The sequence below is a fragment of the Trichomycterus rosablanca genome, chromosome 20, assembly GCF_030014385.1.
Source record: "Trichomycterus rosablanca isolate fTriRos1 chromosome 20, fTriRos1.hap1, whole genome shotgun sequence".
Classification (NCBI taxonomy): domain Eukaryota; kingdom Metazoa; phylum Chordata; class Actinopteri; order Siluriformes; family Trichomycteridae; genus Trichomycterus; species Trichomycterus rosablanca.
In genome coordinates this window covers 12368783-12388523 of record NC_086007.1, presented here as the reverse complement: position 1 = coordinate 12388523, position 19741 = coordinate 12368783, and the positions used below count along the sequence as shown (strand labels likewise).

At 41.5% G+C, this 19741-nt stretch overlaps 1 protein-coding gene across 1 annotated transcript in view; it reads left to right on the top strand.

Annotated features, from left to right (window-relative positions):
• The window catches only part of zmp:0000001236 (mastermind-like protein 2), an 80078-nt gene extending 63926 nt beyond the window's left edge, over positions 1–16152 (top strand). Inside the window, exons 3-5 of the mRNA XM_063016970.1 lie at positions 11878–12021; positions 15044–15152; positions 15323–16152. Of these exons, the coding sequence (XP_062873040.1) occupies positions 11878–12021; positions 15044–15152; positions 15323–16119 (1050 nt within the window). The 3' untranslated portion in view covers positions 16120–16152. The remainder of the gene's footprint in view (positions 1–11877; positions 12022–15043; positions 15153–15322) is intronic.
• Positions 16153–19741: the final 3589 nt, after the last annotated feature.

Here is a 19741-nt window from a genome sequence, read left to right as displayed (position 1 = left end):
CAGTTGTTGTTGCAGAAGTAGACCCAGATGACAAAAAAATGGCAAGAAAATACCAATATTTATACCTCTATGGTGGTTTCATCACATTTTTAATGAGCAAGATTACAATACCTTTTGTCATCCTTGCTGAAAGCATAAGAAAAATATCATAAACGAAGAATATCATAAAAAAAGAATCCCAGAAAAATCCCAGAACCTCTGTCCTACGGTAAAGTATGTAAAAATGCTATTTAAAAAAATAAAAAAGCCTCTGCCATCCGGCTGAGCGGCCACATGAACAACGATTCGCCTGTTGTTCATATAGGGGTGGGGTATGAAGCCGGATAAGGACTCCTCGTAACTGATGCACTACGACCTCTGCTGGCTGATTGATGGCGCCTGCACAGAAAGGTGGAAAGGTTGATTTGCATATATGCACTCGCCTAGTGTGGGTGACAAAATGCATACGGCTGCTGCCCACATGTCGGAGGAGGCGTGGGTTAGCTTCGTTCTCCTCAAATCAGAGCGGAGGTCGGCATTAGTGGAGAGGAAGTGTGACGCAATCAGGAAATTGGACGCGCTAAAAAGTCGGGAGAAAATGCATAAACAAAATATATATAAAAAAAACAAATAAATAGCCATAATTTATTAATGCTTTTTGACATATAAAATTTTGAAATAACACAAACATGATATTTGACGTTCTACATTATTAATGCTGAATGTTATGACAACAACAGGCCCGTATTTATCACTATTTTTGAACTTTCCTTTAAAAAACACATAAATGGTCATTATTTCTTGATGCAAGTAATCAGCTGCAATTTCTTGTCATATTTTAGGCTTTATTAAGAAACACAACCATGGGGCGACCGGGTGGCGCAGCGGGATATTCCGCTAGCACACCAGCATCGGGTTTCTGAACTCCTCGGTTCGAAACTCGGTGTTGCCACCGGTCGACTGGGCGCCATCTGGCGGGCATAATTGGCAGTGCCTGCAGCAGATACTAATTGGCCATCGTATCTGCAGGGTGGGAACCTGACTATGTGTGGGTGGGTGGGTCTTCATACGCTGTGTAAGGACTCTGATTGTCGGAAGAGACGCCTGTGCAGAATGCAGGGGCGAGAAGAGGAGGGCTGTGCAGGTCTCGGAAGAGGCGTGTACAGCGACGTGCTCTCCTCGGATGCAATCTGGTATCTCTCAGCAGCGGAAGACAAAAATGGGTAAAAAATGCTTTAAAAAATTAAGTTAACCAGGAACACAAAATATCGTGTGCATCTGTTTTAAATACAGGTCAAAGTGGATTTACAATTTAATGCTTTGTTTTTGTAGCAGTTTACATACTGTCCCATTTCTTTTTAAATTAAAGTTTGTAAATACATGAAACACAGCCACAGCAAAGATCCCAGCTGGTTTACAGCCAAGGATTAAAGCAAATGACCAAAATAAACAGTATTTAAATTATGGCTGCCAAAAAGGAATTTTAAACCTGACAAACAGTTTGAAGGATGTGAACACAGACGTCCTCTTCCCTTAAAGCAATATAATTTATGTTAAAATTCAAGAAAGACAAAGATTTAAGAGACAAATATGCTTCAGTACATCTGAAATAATAATAGCATTACAGTTTAAACTCTTGAATCTGATTTAAATAACGTGAAAAATTTGCTAACATATTTTTTACCACACCACAATTTTCAGGCCTTAAAAAGAGTTATGAACATGTAAAATGTGCAATATATACACTGATCAGCCATAACATTAAAACCACCTCCTTGTTTCAACACTCACTGTCCATTATATCAGCTCCACTTACCATATAGAAGCACTTTGTAGTTCTACAATTACTGACTGTAGTCCATCTGTTTCTCTGCATGCTTTGTTAGGCCCCTTACTTGCTGTTCTTCAATAGTCAGGACTCTCCCAGGACCACTACAGAGTAGGTACTATTTGGGTGGTGGATCATTCTCAGCACTGCAGTGAATGAGTGGATAAGACACAGCAATGCTGATAAAGTTTTGAAACACCTCACTCTCACTGCTGGACTGAGCATAGTCCACCAACCAAAAATACCCAGCCAACAGCACCCCGTGGGCAGCGTCCTGTGACCACCGATGTCAAAGATGACCAGCTCAAACAGCAGCAATAGATGAGCGATCGTCTCTGACTTTACATCTACAAGGTGGACCAACCAGTTAGGAGTGTCTAATAGTGGACAGTGAATGGACACGGTATTTAAAAACTCCAGCAGCGCTGCTGTGTCTGATCCACTCATACCAGTGCAACACACACGAACACACCACCACCATGTCATTGCCACTGCAGTGCTCAGAATGATCCACCACTCAAATAATACCTGCTCTGTAGTGGTCCTGGGAGAGTCCTGACCATTGAAGAACAGGGTGAAAGCAGGCTAAAAAAGTATGTAGAGAAATAGATGGACTACAGTCAGTAATTGTAGAACTACAAAGTGCTTCTATATGGTAAGTGGAGCTGATAAAATGGACAGCGAGTGTAGAAAAAAGGAGGTGGTTTTAATGTTATGGCTGATCAGTGTATATACTACTGTTGGGCTCTTGAGCGAAGCCCTTAACCCTCTCTACTCCAGGGGCGCCGTACAATGGCTTACCCCACGCGCTGACCCCAACTTCCAAACAAGCTGATATGCGAAAGAAGAATTTCATTGTACTGTACATCTACAGTATATATGTATATATGACAAATAAAGTAATTCTTCTTCTTTGTACATATGTATCATTTAAACAAATGATCTTAAGATCTTAAGTTGCTTAGAAATAGCTAAAGAAAAATAGTACTGCTTATTAAAACACACTGATGGGGTGTACTCTTGTGTATTGTGTACACAGTACAAGCGTACTGCTGAAACTGAAACAAAGGCACAGCTTCTGCTCCACCAGGGGAGAAAAATGGGAGTGCTGAGACTCTTCCCACAGTTAACTGAATTAGTAATGCCATGGAAATAAAGGTCCCAAAATGGTGCTATGGTCCCTTTGGTACCCTCAATAGTGGATCTAACTTCCTCCCACTAGGAACAGCATGCTAAATGACTGTCAACAGATCAAGATATGAGCTGTGGATTTGATTTTCTTGTTTTCACAGTAAGTGATCGAGTGCCAGTTTAACTGGGTCAAAACTGAGATCTGTATTGTCAGTGGCAAGAAGGATTATAGTAGAAATGTAACTGAATTTGTTCAGATGAGCAACAACAGGCTTTATTCTACAGAATAGCAAGTGTACAAATACACTGATCAGCCATAACCTTGTTTCTACACTCACTGTCCATTTTATCAGCTCCACTTACCATATAGAAGCACTTTGTAGATCTACAATTACTGACTGTAGTCTATCTATTTCTCTACATACTTTTTAACCTGCTTTCACCCTGTTCTTCAATGGTCAGGACCCCCACAGATCAGGTATTATTTAGGTGGTGGATCATTCTCAGCACTGCAGTGACAATGACATGGTGGTGGTGTGTTAGTGTGTGTTGTGCTGGTATGAGTGGATCAGACACAGCAGCACTGCTGGAGTTTTTAAATACCGTGTCCACTCACTGTCCACTCTATTAGAAACTCCTACCTAGTTGGTCCACCTTGTAGATGTAAAGTCAGAGACGATCGCTCATCTATTGCTGCTGTTTGATTTGGTGATCTTCTAGATCTTCATCAGTGGTCACAGGACACTGCCCACGGGGTGCTGTTGGCTGGATATTTTTGGTTGGTGGACTATTCTCAGTCCAGCAGTGACATTGAGGTGTTTGAAAACTCCATCAGTGCTGCTGTGTCTGACCCACTCATACCAGCACAACACACACTAACACACCACCACCATGTCAGTGTCACTGCAGTGCTGAGAATGATCCACCACCCAAATAATACCTGCTCTGTGGTGGTCCTGGGAGAGTCCTGACCATTGAAGAACAGCATGAAAGGGGCTAACAAAGCATGCAGAGAAACAGATGGACTACAGTCAGTAATTGTAGAACTACAAAGTGCTTCTATTTGGTAAGTGGAGCCGATAATATGGAGTGTGTGTAGAAACAAGGAGGTGGTTTTAATGTTATGGCTGATTGGTGTATTTCATGTAACTGATTTTATTTTAGACACCCACATATCATTGGCCTTACAGTGTAATTCTTTAATGAGATATAAAATAAGTAATTAAACTGAGTCAATGTTTCTCAAGAGCCGAAATTCAGCAGTGCTGATCAAACATCTCTATTGGAAGCAAAATTAATTAAGTGCTGTCAAGTCAATTCCAAGTTCTCATGACCACATGGATAAAAACACCCTCAAAAACATCTTTCAGGCATTTATGGGAGTTCAGTTTCCAGAGTCGTAAAACACTAAGTGAACATCATTGTTGACTTTTGGTTCCCATGAAAAAAAAGAAGCATTTTATGCTGAAAACGTTCACGAGTGGCTGCACTAAACTTCAGTTCGATCTTTTCTTTACAGATCACTGCTTCATCATTTTCTAATCGTTCCTTTTATTTCTGCCGTCAGCTCTACTGGATTCCCATCGTGGTGGGAAAAAAAAAGGGAAAGAAGGGGGTGCCAGGTTGTAAGAGCCGAGCTGCAAGGAAAGTGCTCGTTTCCTGGGAAAGCGATCCGGGGCCAAGTCCAGATGCCGAGCTGCTCTCTGGGGACAGCGCTCCTGCCTCCAGGAAGTGTTGTCAGAGAGCAGCGAGGCTCAGACCCAGAGCCCCTGTCAGCTGCTTGTAATGCGCGGCAGAATGGGAGCCTAAATCATAGCCCTCCTTTATGGAGTCTGTGGCCACATGTGGTATTCATTTAACAACGCGGAAAAGAATGAGGAATGGAGCTGAGATGGAAAACAGCTTTATGACACATCAGGATGACAAAGAGTGGATTAGAGAGCCGTCTACATTAATGGAACTCTCGGTCCTTTCCGGCTATACAATATAGATCTCAGAAAGCTAATTTAAATCCAACATGAAGGCGGCCTGGCTGGCTCAAGTTCAGCTTGTTCTTGGTTCCTTACAGTGCCTCTAAATTAGAGGTAATACAAAGCAGGGAATAAATTCTTAGATCTTTTATTTAGTCTGAAAATGACCAGTTCCGGAAACAAAGCTTAGAGCTTCCACACAAAACAGATTTGATGAGACTGCAGACAGAATTTACATTTATTTTCTCACTGTTTTCTGTCTAATGGATGATGTAACATTCAGACATATTAGAATCTAGCCTTTACTGTAACATCCATAAAGTTGTGTCAGGAACTATCAGCAAATAATCCAAGTTTTAAAAACACAGATGTTCAGCATTATTTCAAAACACACTTCATGCACATATTTCCATATTTCAGTTGTAGTTCACTATGAGAACAAAAGCAAAGGAACTGCCAAAGCCATGTCGGGATAAAAATATTGACATTGACATAAGCAATACTTCAGGGTTGAAGTGGATACACAGTCTGTCCTGGAAACACTACAGCACAAAACACGATCCCTTGCCAGACTTGCTGCTAATGCAGTTTTATCATTTAACATTTTATATACATCTAAAATACCTAAAATCCAAGTCATTAAACAGTCATCAGCCCTGCAGTGACACTGACATGGTGGTGGTGTGGTAGTGTGTGTTGTGCTGGTATGAGTGGATCAGACACATGTCCACTCACTGGACACTCCTACCTGGTTGGTCCACCTTGTAGATGTAAAGTCAGAGACGATCGCTCATCTATTGCTGCTGTTTGAGTTGGTCATCTTCTAGACCTTCATCAGTGGTCACAGGACGCTGCCCACAGTTTGCTGTTGGCTGGATATATTTTTGGTTGGTGGACTATTCTCAGTCCAGCAGTGACAGTGAGGTGTTTCCATCAGCATTGCTGTGTCTAATTCACTCATACCAGCACAACACACACTAACACACCACCACCATGTCAGTGTGACTGCAGTGCTGAGAATGACCCACCACCCAAATAATACCTACTAAGTCATTAAATAGTCATACATTCATTCATTCAGTGTCTGTTTTACCACTGCTTTATCCTATTGAGGGTCGTAGTGGGTACGATTCACTGGGCAAAAAGTAGGAAACACCCTGGACAGGTCGCCAGTCATCACAGGGTAACACAAACACACACACACCTAAGGCAATTTTAGTAGCTCTAATTGACCTGACTGCATGTCTTTGGAGTGTGGGAGGAAACCGGAGGTCCCGGAGGAAACCCATACAGAACATGCAAAGATCATGCAAACTCCAGACAGAAAAGACCCGGACCGATCCATTTGGGAATCGAACCCAAGACCTTCTTGCCGTGAGGCAACAGTGCTACCCAAACTTTTTAGGATTGTTAGGACTTATATTAGGATTTTAACGTCATGTTTTACACACTTTAATTACATTCATGACAGGACAGGTAATTACTGGTTACACAAGATTCATCAGTTCGAGTCAGTTCATGTCAAATACAGTCATGGACAATTCTGTATCTCCAATTCACCTCATTTGCATTGTCTTTGGACTGTGGGAGGAAACCCACACATACACGGGGAGAACATGCAAACTCCACACAGAAAGAACCCGGACCGCCCCACCTGAGGATCAAACCCAGGACCTTCCTTTGGATTGTGGGAGAAAACCAGAGCACCTGGAAGAAACCCATGCAGAACATGCAAACTCCACACAGAAAGGACCCAGACCGCTCCACCTGAGAATCAAACCCAAGACCTTCTTACTGTGAGGTGACAGTGCTACCCAGCAAAACACTGTGCCACCCACACTTGCTGTTATTTATTTATTCATTAGGATTTTAACGTCATGTTTTACACACTTTAATTACATTCATGACAGAACAGGTAGTTACTGGTTACACAAGATTCATCAGTTCAAGTCTTAACTGTCAAACACAGTCATGGACAATTGTGTATCTCCAGTTCACCTCATTTGCATGTCTTTGGACTGTGGGAGAAAACTAGAGCTCCACACAGAAAGGACCCGGACTGCTTTATCTGGGAATCGAACCCAGGACCTTCTTGCTGTGAAGTGACAATGCTACCCAGCAAACCACTGTGCCACCCAACCTTATTGTTATTAAAATAAATAAAATCTGTAATAAATGAAAAATTAGATCATTTACATTACTGGGAAAGTATATTGTCTAAGCAATTAACGGTTAATGGCCTTGCTCAAGGGCCCAAAAGTTTGCAACCTGGCAATGGCGGGGCTTGAACCAGCGACCTTTTGATTACTAGTCCAGTACCTTAACGGCTAGGCTACAACTGCCCAGGAAGTTGATCAGGAAGTAAACAAATCATTTTAATGACTTTTTGTAGTATACACTGAAACCAGTAGTAACAAAATTGGGAAGGCTAACTGCAAGATTACAGAGTGTGTGTGGGAATTTGTGACCATTCAGTCAGATGAACCCAGGACCTTCTTGCTATGAGGCAACAGTGCTACCCACCGAGCCACCCTAACCATAATCAGTGATGAGATTTTGGTATTCCATTTCACCCATATTACTGGTTACACGAGAGTCACCAGTTCACAGGTTTAATGTCAAACAGTCACAGACAATTTTGTATCACCAATTCACCTCACCTGCATGTCTTTGGACTGTGGAAGGAAACCGGAGCTCCAGGAGGAAACCCACACAGACACGGAAAGGACTCGGACCGCCCCACCTGGGGATCGAACCCAGGGCAACCCAGGACCTTCTTGCTTCTTGCTGTGAGGAGACAGTGCTACCCACTGAGTCACCGTGCCACCCCATTTCACCTATACAAAATGTGCTAGAAAGCCAAGAAACACCAAAACACACATCCACAGTTTGTTAGGAGCTGTTTGAACATGGGTGATGCTGTCAACAGTCAAGCAAGCTTTACATTCTGATCGGCTTAAAGGCTGCCATGCAGGAAAGAGCTCACAGCAGGAGGAAAGTCTGCCCTCAAATTAATTAGTAGATATACGAGGCTGATTGCTCTCAGCATGAGCCTTTACCTAGTTCCCTCTCTGAGCAGGTAGTGTTGCCTCTTAAAGGACCTACCGCTGCACAGCTCTCAAACCCACTCTTACTCCCTCAGCACAGCTTGTAAAGCCACAGAATTCCCACCATGACGGACGAGATCCTTTTTAGTGTTTTGCTTATGAGACAGCTTCATATTTAGACATCAGTGCTCATAGCAATGGCACTTCGCTAAGCTGCAGTTGTATCCTTTATGCCATGGGAAATGTTTAATGTCACCACAGTGATTGACAGCGTATACACAGCATGAGTTGAAGTGAATGGGAAAGTGTATTTAAGCAGGGTTTGTTCGGTTTGTTCGGGGAGATGCTTGCAGGAAAGGCTTTAGTGATCTTAAAAAGCTCCTACATGGTCTTTAGATCAAATACATTTGCATGGCTGTAATAAATGCTTTGTTGTTTCTAACAGTTTATGAAACATAATCAGCCTCTATTGCAGCTGGTTTATTATTGCGATTATGCTACACTGATCAGCCATAACATTAAAACCATTTTGTCCATTTTATCAGCTCCACTTACCAAATAGAAGCACTTTGTAGTTCTACAGTTACTGACTGTAGTCCATCTGTTTCTGTCAGGACCCCCACAAGACCCCTACAGAGCAGGTACTATTTAGGTGGTGGGTCATTCTCAGAACTGCAGTGACACTAACATGGTGCTGGTATGAGTGGATCAGACAAAGCAGCGCCGCTGGAGTTTTTAAATACCGTGTCCACTCACTGTCCACTCTATTGGACACTCCTACCTAGTTGGTCTACCTTGTAGATGTAAAGTCAGAGACGATCGCTCATCTATTGCTGCTGTTTGAGTTGGTCATCTTCTAGACCTTCATCAGTGGTCACAAAACGATGCCCATGGGGCGTTGTTGGCTGGATATTTTTGGTTGGTGGACTATTCTCAGTCCAGCAGTAACAGTGAAGTGTTTAAAAACTCCAGCAGCGCTGCTGTGCCTGATCCACTCATACCAGCACAACACACACTAACACACCACCACCATGTCAGTGTGACTGCAGTGCTGAGTATGATCCACCACCTAAATAATACCTGCTCTGTCTTGGTCCTGTGAGGGTCCTGACCATTAAAGAACAGGGTGAAAGGGGGCTAACAAAGCATGCAGAGAAACAGAAAGACTACAGTCAGTAATTGTAGAACTACAAAGTGCTTCTATTTGGTAAGTGGAGCTGATAAAGTGGACAGTGAGTGTAGAAACAAGGAGGTGGTTTTAATGTTATGGCTATACAGTCAACACAACCCGCACCCACAGAGGCATGAGTTCTACCACTTTGTCCAAATGGTATTGTCTGATCACTGACCCTCTTTTATTGCTCTGATGTGCAATTCTAAAGCATGTGTGCTCATTGTAGGTGCTTTTGATGATGGACACGACCTTGCATGGGCACTTTTGACTGGCCTGTGACTACTTAGCCCCATACACAAAAGGGATTGATGTGACACATACGCCTCATCACCACAACTACATTATCTGCAATTGAAGCCACAGTAGCCCTTCTGTTGTCCACACCAGAGGCCATAGTCCTGACCACAGTTTGTGGCTTGCTCCTTTGAAACCACCGTCAGTGGGTACTCACCACAGCCTTCTGTGGGCCCCTCTTAGTGTTTCAGATATACTTCAACACAGTTGTCTGGGTTGCCATAAAGATTAGTCCATTATAAAAGTCACTTAGGTCTTTATGCTGCCCATATCTGCTGCATTCAACACTAGAGTTGTACTGAGTGTGGCAGCCATTAGCCCAACATTAAACAAATCCCCGAGTGTGAAATTCATTTTTGTGGGTTTGTTTTGTGGGATGTTTTGACTCATCACATTAAGCCTAAAATGATCCTTTTAAACCACGTTGAGCAATCCAGGTGGTTGGATTATACCTAGAGCTAGATTATTAAGAGTTGATTAACTGGTCTGTTAGCTGCACGCTAATGCCAACCACCTAAAAACACAGTTCTTCTTATGTAAATGAGATACCTTAGTGTAACAGGGCTGGCAGTTCTCAGAAACCAAAAGAATGCTGACATCCAACTTTAGAGGAAAACCGGACCGGACCGGTATGAGCATTTAGGAATCACTGCTTCATAGAAAAGGAATGGAGCAAACGAAGGAGCTGGTGAAAAGAAAGGAAAAAGTCTTGATATGTAGGAAAACTGCAACCTGATGGGAATTAATGCTTATGAGGCGTAGATAAACAGATCACATGCAAATGAGCCTCCGTGCCCTATCTGCTGGCCAAACTAGGCAGCACAGAGGGACACAAGGCACAGGTGAGTTTCAATTAAGAGAGATTTACAGATCACACCTTGCCTCAACTGGCAGACAAACTGGGGAGAGCAAAGGGTCTGCTATGGCTCTGTACCTTTTTATTCAACATAATGTTGTCTTTGATATTAGAAACCTTCTTTATTTTTGACAAACTATAATTACTACTTCTTGAGAAGTAGCCTCAATTGGCAGCCAAACTAGGCAGCACAAAGGGACGTGACTACTGCCACCATGTTACACCTTGGTGTCTGATATGCCTTTGTACCTTTTTATTCAACATTATTTTGTCCCTGATATTAGAAAGCTTCTTTATCTTTGACAAACTATAATTACTACATCTTGAGAAGTAGAATCAACTGGCAGCCAAACTAGGCAGCGCAAAGGGACGCGACTACTGCCACTAGGGTTGCCAACCGTCCCGTAAAATACGGAATCGTTCCTTATTCGGAAAACTAAACGTCACGTTCCGTATTAAACTGATACAGGACACGCTTTGTTCCATATTTTTATCAATGGGAGAAAAATGCTGCAGATTAGACTGAGACCGGCCGATATGTATGAAACAGAGGCAAACTGCTGCTACCGTGGGAATTAGAAAGCGTTTGGTTACTATTTTAAGTAGTGTTCACTTCCAGTACTAGTAACGCCGTGTGTGCGCAGGCATATCAGCATAACAACCTGTTTATTTCTGTTTGAGTAGCGCAGTGGGCAAAGCACATCGCGCACATTTTTCCGCCCTAGGTTCGAATCCGGCTTAGGGCGAAACTAAAGTAACACGAGCAGGGCCGGCGCTGTGGGGGCGCTGGGGTGGGCATTGCCCCCGCTATATTTTCTCACTGCCCCCCTAAGTAACGCAGGCCAGAACCGGGGCTGCATGTCAGTGTGAAGATGGATTATGTAAAAATGTTGTTTGCACTATTGAGAAAAATTTTTACATGATGTTCTGTATGCATGTTGTTTTGCCTAAAATATGGTTCTGATTTATTATTATAAAGAATGAAAATAATAAATGCTAAACAGCCTGACTAAAACATTTTGATAATGTTCCTATGACGGTGTAAGACCCGTTATATTTTTTATAGGTGCAAACCTAACCGCCTACCCCCTGCTCCCGCTCAGGTAAACACCTGCCATCCCACCCCCCACCCCAGGGTGTTCCTTATTTCCAGTTCTGAAAGTTGGCAACCCTAACTGCCACCATATTACACCTTGGTGTCTGCTATGGCTCTGTTCCTTTTGTACTCAACATAAGCTTCTTTATCTTTGACAAACTATACTTACTTCTTGTGTGAATAATTTCCAACTAATATCCACGTCTGTACTATGTCTTTTATAACCAGGTAAAAACTGCATAAATCATGCAACATCCATATTAAAAAGCTGATTTATTTTATGTAACTTTCCTCGTTTAATATAAGTAATTAGATTATGAAACAACGTGGGAGGTTTATGACTGCTCAGCAAGCAGCATGAAACTAAAATGGTTGATAAAGTTTGCCATCTAGTGGACGGAGTGCACAATCACAAGGATCACAACCAGCATTAAACCCTAGCATACTATTCACATTAAGCATTTAAACTGGCTGGTAATAAGATCTATTTCTCTGTGCACAGGGATTGGTAGCAGGACCACGATTTTCTGCGAATGGATGTCTGGTGGGCCAGCAGCAGCGTTTATCTGCTCCCAATACTCAGCAGATAAATGGCAACAAAGGCCAGAGACAGCTAAGTCAAGCTCAGCACCACACCAGCGATACAGTGAGTAACTGAGACAAATTAAAAGTAATTTATTATTACAGCTCACTCAGCTCAATCTTGTTCTGCTGTCACAGGCTGTGCAGTGTAAGTGATACCATTAATACCTCTACCAGCATAGCTAATGAACCGTAGTCGCCAACATCGACAGTCTGCTATTAGAGTAATGGAAAGTGTTGAAGTTAATAGTATAGTGTTCTGCAGATGAAAACTGACCTCTCTGTTGCTTCATACCAGAGTTCTGGGGACTTAAGTGCAATCCGTGTCTCCGCTGTGTCATTGTCATTTTAGCATGTTGTTTCATTCTGTGCAAACCCAATAAAAATTCTGATAACTGTCTTTTCATGCCAGACCCACGACAACCCTGCCTAGAATTAGGTGTTTAACAAAACCTACATCAATAGATAAACAAATTACATATTCCTACATTTGATGACACTTGCTATTTAAGTATATATAGTATATATATATATATATATATATATATATATATACAGTATATCACAAAAGTGAGTACACCCCTCACATTTCTGCAAATATTTTATTATATCTTTTCATGGGACAAAACTATAGATATGAAACTTGGATATAACTTAGAGTAGTCAGTGTACAGCTTGTATAGCAGTGTAGATTTACTGTCTTCTGAAAATAACTCAACACACAGCCATTAATGTCTAAATAGCTGGCAACATAAGTGAGTACACCCCACAGTGAACATGTCCAAATTGTGCCCAAAGTGTCAATATTTTGTGTGACCACCATTATTATCCAGCACTGCCTTAACCCTCCTGGGCATGGAATTCACCAGAGCTGCACAGGTTGCTACTGGAATCCTCTTCCACTCCTCCATGATGACATCACGGAGCTGGTGGATGTTAGACACCTTGAACTCCTCCACCTTCCACTTGAGGATGCGCCACAGGTGCTCAATTGGGTTTAGTCCATCACCTTTACCTTCAGCTTCCTCAGCAAGGCAGTTGTCATCTTGGAGGTTGTGTTTGGGGTCGTTATCCTGTTGGAAAACTGCCATGAGGCCCAGTTTTCGAAGGGAGGGGATCATGCTCTGTTTCAGAATGTCACAGTACATGTTGGAATTCATGTTTCCCTCAATGAACTGCAGCTCCCCAGTGCCAGCAACACTCATGCAGCCCAAGACCATGATGCTACCACCACCATGCTTGACTGTAGGCAAGATACAGTTGTCTTGGTACTTCTCACCAGGGCGCCGCCACACATGCTGGACACCATCTGAGCCAAACAAGTTTATCTTGGTCTCGTCAGACCACAGGGCATTCCAGTAATCCATGTTCTTGGACTGCTTGTTTTCAGCAAACTGTTTGCGGGCTTTCTTGTGCGTCAGCTTCCTTCTGGGATGACGACCATGCAGACCGAGTTGATGCATTGTGCGGCGTATGGTCTGAGCACTGACAGGCTGACCTCCCACGTCTTCAACCTCTGCAGCAATGCTGGCAGCACTCATGTGTCTATTTTTTAAAGCCAACCTCTGGATATGACGCCGAACACGTGGACTCAACTTCTTTGGTCGACCCTGGCGAAGCCTGTTCCGAGTGGAACCTGTCCTGGAAAACCGCTGTATGACCTTGGCCACCATGCTGTAGCTCAGTTTCAGGGTGTTAGCAATCTTCTTATAGCCCAGGCCATCTTTGTGGAGAGCAACAATTCTATTTCTCACATCCTCAGAGAGTTCTTTGCCATGAGGTGCCATGTTGAATATCCAGTGGCCAGTATGAGAGAATTGTACCCAAAACACCAAATTTAACAGCCCTGCTCCCCATTTACACCTGGGACCTTGACACATGACACCAGGGAGGGACAACGACACATTTGGGCACAATTTGGACATGTTCACTGTGGGGGTGTACTCACTTATGTTGCCAGCTATTTAGACATTAATGGCTGTGTGTTGAGTTATTTACAGAAGACAGTAAATCTACACTGCTATACAAGTTGTACACTGACTACTCTAAGTTATATCCAAGTTTCATGTCTATAGTGTTGTCCCATGAAAAGATATAATGAAATATTTGCAGAAATGTGAGGGGTGTACTCACTTTTGTGATACACTGTATATATATATATGTATACCGATCAGCCATAACATTAAAACCACCTCCTTGTTTCTACACACACTGTCCATTTTATCAGCTCTTTATACTTCTACAATTACTGACTGTAGTCCATCTGTTTCTCTGCATGCCTTTTTAGCCTGCTTTCACCCTGTTCTTCAATGGTCATGATCCCCACAGAGCAGGTATTATTTAGGTGATGGATCATTCTCCGCATCAGTGACACTGACATGGTGGTGGTGTGTTAGTGTGTGTTGTCCTGCTATGAGTGGATCAGACATGGCAGCGCTGCTGGAGTTTTTAAATACCGTGTCCACTCACTGTCCACTCATCGCTCATCTATTGCTGCTGTTTGATTTGGTGATCTTCTAGACCTTTATCAGTGGTCACAGGACGCTGCCCATGGGGCGCTGTTGGCTGGATATTTTTGGTTGGTGGACTATTCTCAGTCCAGCAGTGACAGTGAGGTGTTTAAAAACTCCATCAGCATTGCTGTCTTGTCCACTCATACCAGCACAACACACACTAACACACCACCACCATGTCAGTGTCACCACCAGTGCAGTGCTGAGAATGATCCACCATCCAAGTAATACCTACTCTGTGGGGGTCCTGGGAGAGTCCTGACCATTGAAGAACAGCATGAAAGGGGGCTAACAAAAGCATGCAGAGAAACAGATGGACTACAGTCAGTAATTGTAGAACTACAAAGAAACAAGGAGTTGGTTTTAATGTTATGGCTGATCGGTGTGTGTATATATACAGTATATATATATATATATATATATATATATATATATATATACACAGTATATATATATATATATACTGTATATATATATATATATATACGGTATATATATATATATATTCCATAAAATTATTAATTCATAATAAAGTCTATGGTGATTAAACTTTGTCTTTCGTCTTGTTTTCAGGAGAAGTGCAACCCACAAGATCAGTTTAAGAGGCACCTGACACGGCCTCCACCTGACTACAAACAACCGCAAGGTGTAGGTGGCCTGCAGCATCCAAACTTGTACTCAGGTACATATCAGATTTCACATTTCTCTATACAACATTAGCAAAACCATTTTGTCATCATTTTAAGTTAAAACTATGATAATAAAGTAGCATTTTGCTGAAAGGTGCAACATTCTTTGCCACTGTTTAAACAAGAATTCAATTTAATACCCATTATGCTCTTTTGTGCCCAGGTCTGGCATCGTCCTCAATCACCAGTAACAGCTCGGATCAGAGTGACCCAATCCAATCTCTCTCGTGCCATTTATCCAACGGCCAAGGCGTCAAACTGGCACCCAGCTCTGGAGACAGGATGTTCCATGGTAGATCAGATTCTCATCCAGCACCTCTGGACGTTCAGAGCTGTGCAAGCCAGTTACACCAACCCAACAACCAGGTCCAAATTGGGATGCATCAAAACAAACCCCAGTTCCAGGGCATTGTCTCAAATACGCAGCACGCAAGAACCAGCGCTAGCCAAGATGCAATACTTAGCCATGGACTGGGAGGCATGACCACTACTGCAGGCAGGGAGACTGGCATGAGCTGGGGAAATGTTCCAAAGCAACTAGATGTAAAGAGACTTCCAGGCATGGTGCCAACTCAGGGTGCACAAACTGATGCCCACTTCCAGAGACCCATGTGTCCTCCAAATCAGGTAGTGACCCATTCCAGACTGATAAATTTAAATCCAGGACTAAGTAGTTCTGCTCCCAGAACCAGCCAGCCTGGTATCAGTGGACTAAATCAATCGTCTCCCACGCAGCAGGGGTGCATGAACACTTTTGGTAGCACAGCCCAAAGTCCAGGGGGCTATCAAAACAACCGCGCGGGACATATCACGTTTGATTTTCTGCAGGATGGAGATAACACAGTGCCGGGAATCAATACAGACTCGGATTTTATTGACTCTCTGCTCAAGTCGGGTTCAAGCAATGATGACTGGATGACGGATATAAACCTAGAAGAGATTCTGGGTAGTCATTCATGAACAAGAGATCAGGCAAAGTGAGGAAAATAAATGAGAACTATTTTGGTATTTTACTATATGATTTAGTATTTAAAGCTTTTTAAAGAGCTTGACAATAAGATTGACTTATATCAGATTATCTTGGTTTGGGTTTTTTGTATTCATATGGATAACTAATGTATTGAAGTCATTATATCTAGATTTTTCTCATGTTATATTTTCAAAGCTTGATGGTCACAGTATTTATGGTCCTGACGCCAAGTTATGTAACTATGTTACTTCCCTTTATAAACCCATGCAAATCGATGAGTACTGTAAAATGCCTTTGGGATGTATTCAGAGTTGAGTTATGCACACAGAGTAAAAAAAATCTAAATACTAAAATTAGATATAGTAGTATTCAGAGTGGAAGCTTAATTGTTTCTGGATTCCAGCACTGCTCAGACTATTAGGTTGTAATTTAACAGTTTAAACATAAGCACTTTTTGCTCTACATACAGTAATGAGCATAACCTAGAACAGTGGTCCTAAACCACCGGGCCATGGACCGGTACCGGTCCGTGGGTCATTTATTACCGGGCCGCACAGAAAGAATATATAATTAGAGATCGCTACAACAGCAATTAAATTTCCAAAACTCTTTGGGTGTTATTGTCCCCAATCAACACTAGGTGGAAGCAGCAGCTCCCATTCTATAATTATTCTATTTTAAATCCCCCCAGCACCCGCCAGTCAGTGAAATCATATCTTGAATGAAACCGGTCGGTGGTGCTAAAATGGTTGGGGACCGCTGACCAAGAACAATCATGCGATTTTTGGGTCATTTAGGGGTTTGAACCTTCCTGACAGTAACTTGTGTAAGAAAAGCTTACAGGTTTTGTGGTTCAGATTAGTCTGACGGTTGCAAGCTGCAAATTAGAACACAATTTAAATCGAGACCAAGTCACAAAGGACTATGTCCTATACATCTGAGACCAAGAAAAGACCAAGACCTGTATGACTTACACTATTACAAGACCAGTAAAGCAGGCTGCTATTATGTTCTAGTCAAAACTGAGACCAATCCAAGACTCAAACGAACCTAGACTAACTTAAAACCATGAACCACACAGCTAGGTCCAAGAAAATATCAAGACCCATACAAACCAGGACAAGGTCGAGCCCAAGACCCATACAGAACAGGACAAATCAAGCCCAATACCCATACAGACCAGGACAATTTTAAGCCCAAGACCTATACAGACCAGAACAATTTTAAGCCCAAGACCCATACAGACCAGAACAAGGTCAATAACAGAACCCATACAGAACAGGACAAGCTCAAACCCAAGACCCATACAGAGACCAGAACAAGGTCAATAACAGAACCCATACAGAACAGGACAAGGTCAAACCCAAGATCCATACAGACAGGAGGTTTAGTCCAAATTAACCCTTCCAAATCTTAAATGCCAGGCTTTCAAAGGCAACACCCAAGTATCTGTTGGGCTTAATTTCAAAACAATACTTTCTGAAATTCTGGTCATTGTATTTTATATGATCATTTTAAAATTTAAGGCCTGTAGATATGAGCATGTCAGGTTGTGTTACACTTTTACTTTCCTATAATGTGGCTGTCAGACCTGATCTAAAAATAACATCTGATTACTCTACATTAATAAAACCATAAAATTTCTTATGTATTAATCTCATACAACCACAGCTTTCATTCTGCCACTACTTCTATGTAGCATGCAACATTTGCAGCATTGTTACCTTGTAAGACATAGATGTAGAGACAACGAGCTGATCCACCGTCAGGGCTTCCCTCCATCAGACATGGCAAATTATGTCTGTAAAGCAACTGGTGGTGGGCTAGCATAAAATAATGCTGTAGTAGATACTGATGTACCTTAAACACTAACACGGCATCTCTGAATACAACCCTAGATTGTTTAAAGTTTTTGCCATTTTAGCATATATAATATAATAGACTGAGTTGCCCTTTTCTGTAGCTTGACATTTACTGTTACATACACACATACTGTTACATTTTGAGAATTGGGAGCAAGGTATACGTTTACACTTTCTATTGATGGAACACGAATACAAACACATTTACAATAGCTGAACTAAGGGAGCTGTGGTCCTGTTTATGATCATAAACTAATTTCTTTGTGTTTATTCCTTATTGCAAAACACTTGTTCAGGGTATAAGCAGTATGCATGAAAGCCTGTGCTTCTAAAATGAAACCCCCAGAACTTGCAGTCAACCTTTTTAATTGTTTCCACTGAACACAGAATTTGGGCTCTAAAATAACAGAAATACAGATTGAGGAGCTGGTGTAATAACACTGTTTTTACACTCTTACTAACTTTCATACTTGTATCTTTGCTCTGCAGAGTTTACAGGATCCACCTGTTTAGGGAAAATAATTATTAAATTTTGTCCTGATCTATTATTAAATTCTATGTTTATTTTGTATTTATAAATCTGTTTTATGATGTACTTTTGTTTTGAATAACTAGCCTTTTTACTGTTCTATAGATGTTATAAATGTGAATATCATTTATGTCCATTAAGCCTTTAAATACTGACAAATACAATAAACTACAGTTATGCGGATTTACTCTTTATTTTACTCTTAATTATTAACCATCATTGATGAACTAATATCACTCCTAGTAAGCAAATCTTGAAAAGTGGTTGTATTTGAAATATTTAAATGTGTAAAGAATATAAACTATAGACTTAATCTAATATTCAGAGATTTTTTTCTTAGCAAGTTAAGATGAACTATTATCTTTTTTTTCCCTGGATTGCAACAGACTTGATTTTGCCTGAGAGTCTAATCGGGCTTTTACATTCAAAGTGTTCATTTCAAGTGTTAAATTTCAAATGAGTGGCTCTACATGTTTATGTTCATAATTTTTACTGAGGGTGTTAAATAGGAAGTTCACATGTATGTAAACAAAGCACAAATATTGCAGAAGAGAGACTGCTTTAACATGACCAGTGATGGCATAGTTACCTTGAAAAAGTAATCTGATTAATGATTACTGATTACTCCTTTAAAAAGTAACTAAGTTACTTTATGGATTACTTGATTTTAAAAGTAACTAAGTTAGATTACAAGTTACTTTATTAGTTATATAATGCGGAATATTTCAAAGGTATTCCTTTGCAATACTTTAATACTTCATTTGGCTGCCAACTTGTGTGTACTGATGAGACTCAATTGAATCCCAGAACATGCCAGTGTGAATGCATGGAAAACACATTTTAATTTTCTTTCAAGAATGTGATACAGACTGACCAACACTATTACGCTAAATCAGCATTGAAAATTGACTTTACTTTTAATAGCCTTCTACAATGCTGGAGCTTCTTAAAACGGAAGATTTTCTTTTAAATAGAAGTGTTATTTACCTGCTATTAAATTGTTTTCCAACAAAATCCGCCCAATTTGGCGGATAATCGCCCAATCTGGAATGCGCAGAGCCAGCTGGCGCTTTTACTCGTAGCGGGCCACGAATACTACTAAATAGTACTACTTCTGTAATGGTGTTGGTGGTTGACATTTATGTTGAGTGTATTACTGCACTGTTTTGGTGAAGAACTACTCATCTGAGGTGCGCTGCTCCTGCGTGCAGAAATGCTTCC